General features: G+C 32.8%; 1 protein-coding gene across 1 annotated transcript; it reads right to left on the reverse strand.

The window, feature by feature from the left end:
- Positions 1-535: 535 nt before the first annotated feature.
- LOC115708988 (high-affinity nitrate transporter 3.1) lies at positions 536-1,913 on the reverse strand. The gene is made up of 2 exons (XM_030637007.2): positions 1,576-1,913; positions 536-1,431 (listed from the first exon to the last, which is right to left on the reverse strand). Exons 1-2 carry the CDS (start codon positions 1,709-1,711, stop codon positions 953-955), a joined length of 615 nt encoding a protein of 204 aa, XP_030492867.2. The 5' UTR covers positions 1,712-1,913; the 3' UTR covers positions 536-952.
- Positions 1,914-2,824: the final 911 nt, after the last annotated feature.

The raw sequence follows: 2,824 nt of genomic DNA on the forward strand, positions 1-2,824 counted from the left end.
GGGTAAGAAGGGTTCATTGAATTTGTCTTTCAAAATACCATTATTGGATAGGATTACAATTAATCTAATATTCTAACATAAATATTGTTGTGATATATCAATCAATGACTTTGGATCAGACACATATTTGTTTTAGTAGCTTTTAGGGAAAGTAGACTTAAAGATCAATATGGCCAATCAATGAATTTAATTGTGGTCTTGTTTATTCTTTAGACTAAATAAACATTGGACACCCATGACATGAATGTGAATCTTCAAAGAATCAGAAGAATCTTTATTTATTTTTGGTTAGTCAATTTTTTTTTTTTTTAAAAAAAACCAATGATGTACGTGATCATGGACCCCACCAATATCTCAGTTGACAATTTCATACCAATCACTCTTACTAAGTTTTTTTGTTTTTCTGCTTAACTCACTCCTACCAAGTTACCAACCCTATTGACTAATATAAACACATATTCATTTTGATGAAATCATCATATGCATGCGTGCTTATCATCAACAATCAACAAATTTAAAAGGTTATTACAATGTATATATGCAAACACATTATAATCTATAGTGTTTCTTATTTTATTTCTTTTATGACATAAAAGTAAAATTTTCAACTTGCCCATCTCAAAATATGGACTAACCAAGTTCATGGTACAACCCATATAGTTGCTCTATTGGAGTTGGACCCACCTTCACAAATGTCCAACTTAGAAACATATAGACGATACAATCCCATTTTCAAAGTCCCAAACACTCAAAAGAAAAACACAAGCAATTTTGAGTGATTTTTCATCCCTACTATTAGTAATACCACATAATTATATGATTATTAAAAACCAAAACTAGAAAGAAACATGCAAAAGAGTAGTTCCGCAACCATATGAGTCCTTTTTCTTCACTTTTGTTGAGACGATTTTGCCCCTATAGAAAGGACAAAACTTAAGTATCCCTTCCTTCCTTACTTTGAAGATTTTCCCTTTCTCTTCTCAGCCCAAAAGAATCCAATGAGGGCAACAACTGAGAAAGCACTAAAACAAACGGAGGCAATATCGAGTGACGCGTGGCGCCCTGTGATTGCAATGATGTCGAAAAGGTTAGTGGTTTTGCCAGCGTCAGTCGTTTGACCGAATGCCACCTCAGCATTCGCGGCGTTGTAAGCGTAGGCGCGTACGAAGTACGTTCCTAGAGGCACGTCGCGTTCCACGACCCACTCGAAGCTCTGTTTTGAGGCGCTGTAAGGCTTTGTCACGATATTGAACTGACAAGTCTTGTCCTTAGAGAGCTCTTCCTCGGTCTTTCTCCACGCGCGCTCCACTTGGCTGACTGGCGCGTAGCATAGCCTCAGCTTGATGGTCTTGTAGGCCGAATCAGTCCCAGCTGGGAAACTATTGTTTAGACCCCAGGTCACCGTGAATTTGTCATCACCGGCTTTCAAAACTGCAAATTTAAATCAATTTTGTTATAATTTAACATAAAAACAACAAACCCCTTTTCATTAGATTAGAAAAACAACCCAATTTTTAGGTCAAATTATCACGAGTGACACATAAAGAAGATGATATATATACACATATATGTTACCTTGTCCTGGTTTTGGTGAAGCTGTAACTGTAAGAGTTTGTTTAAGAGAAGAGAAGTGAACAACCCCAAAAGAGGTTTCGGCAAAGCATGAGAGAATAAGAAGTGAAGCCAAGAGAATCCCACTAAGTCCTGCCATATTATTTCAGATACCCCTTTTTAGCAAATCTTAATCACCAAAAGCAAAAAGGGATTAAGAAAGAGAAAAAAAGAGACAGATGTGATCGATTCTAGCTGATATGAAATGTTAGATTTGTAGCCTTTATATATATATGTAAAGCCCAAAAACAACAAACAATAAAATACTGAGATTTGAGTAAGGTACGTAAGCATAGGAGAATATGTCAAAAGGCCCAAAAGTATATTTTATGTGTTATATAATATAAATATAAATATATTTCATGTACAACTATAGTAAAAACTAAAAACTACAAGAGCCAATGACCTAAAAACAAGAAGAAGAGAGATTGATAAGTATATTAATATGTAATTAAGCATGATTAATATCAGAATGACTCTATAGTAATCTGAAAGGGTGGGGTTAGGAGGACTTTTAATATATAAAAAGGAAATTTTTGGGCTGTATGTCTTTGGGGTTTCGTTTATTGAATTTGACTTTGTTTTTTATTTTTTATTTTATTTTGTAATATATAGTAAGGCGTTGAAGTTTATGATATGATTGATATACGAATGAAACTTAGATATTATCAGTTTTTTTTTTTTTTTTTTCTATAAATTTTATTCCAATTTCTTTTAACATTTGTTTTTGTAAAAAAAAAAAGATTTGTTTTTGTCTTCTAATGTCTCGGAAAGGGCAGGCGTACGGACAGTCGCACACAGCATGAAATTGGGAGACGAAGCTATTCGATTTTGGAAAGAAAAAGTCATATATTGGTTGGTTTCGTCATATGTATATATATGAATGAAAATACACTAGAATATCCCTTTATTTATATATATATATATATATATGTAATGTATACAAATAGAATGTACAATTTGTCCTCATTATTGCCAACATGATTGCATTATTTTTTTATGTATTACGTGAGAAGAAGTGTCAAGTAGGCAGAGTACTTCGTATGCCAACCATTCATGAGCTGCTACGCTAATCCATATACTATATATATATATATTATTTGTATAAATACATATATTTATTGATATATGTAACTTATATATAATAATTAATACTTAAAAGATAAGATTAATGAGTGAGATGCACTGTAAGATTAGGAATCATATTGTTGAC

The sequence above is a fragment of the Cannabis sativa genome, chromosome 3 (assembly GCF_029168945.1).
Source record: "Cannabis sativa cultivar Pink pepper isolate KNU-18-1 chromosome 3, ASM2916894v1, whole genome shotgun sequence".
Lineage (NCBI taxonomy): Eukaryota > Viridiplantae > Streptophyta > Magnoliopsida > Rosales > Cannabaceae > Cannabis > Cannabis sativa.

Bases quoted from the DNA above. Each gene is read 5' to 3' on its own strand.
- LOC115708988 (XM_030637007.2), bottom strand. From the start codon at position 1,711: ATGGCAGGACTTAGTGGGATTCTCTTGGCTTCACTTCTTATTCTCTCA. The intron at 1,432-1,575 runs GTAACATATATG...TTAAATTTGCAG, and splicing joins TTCACCAAAACCAGGACAAG to TTTTGAAAGCCGGTGATGAC.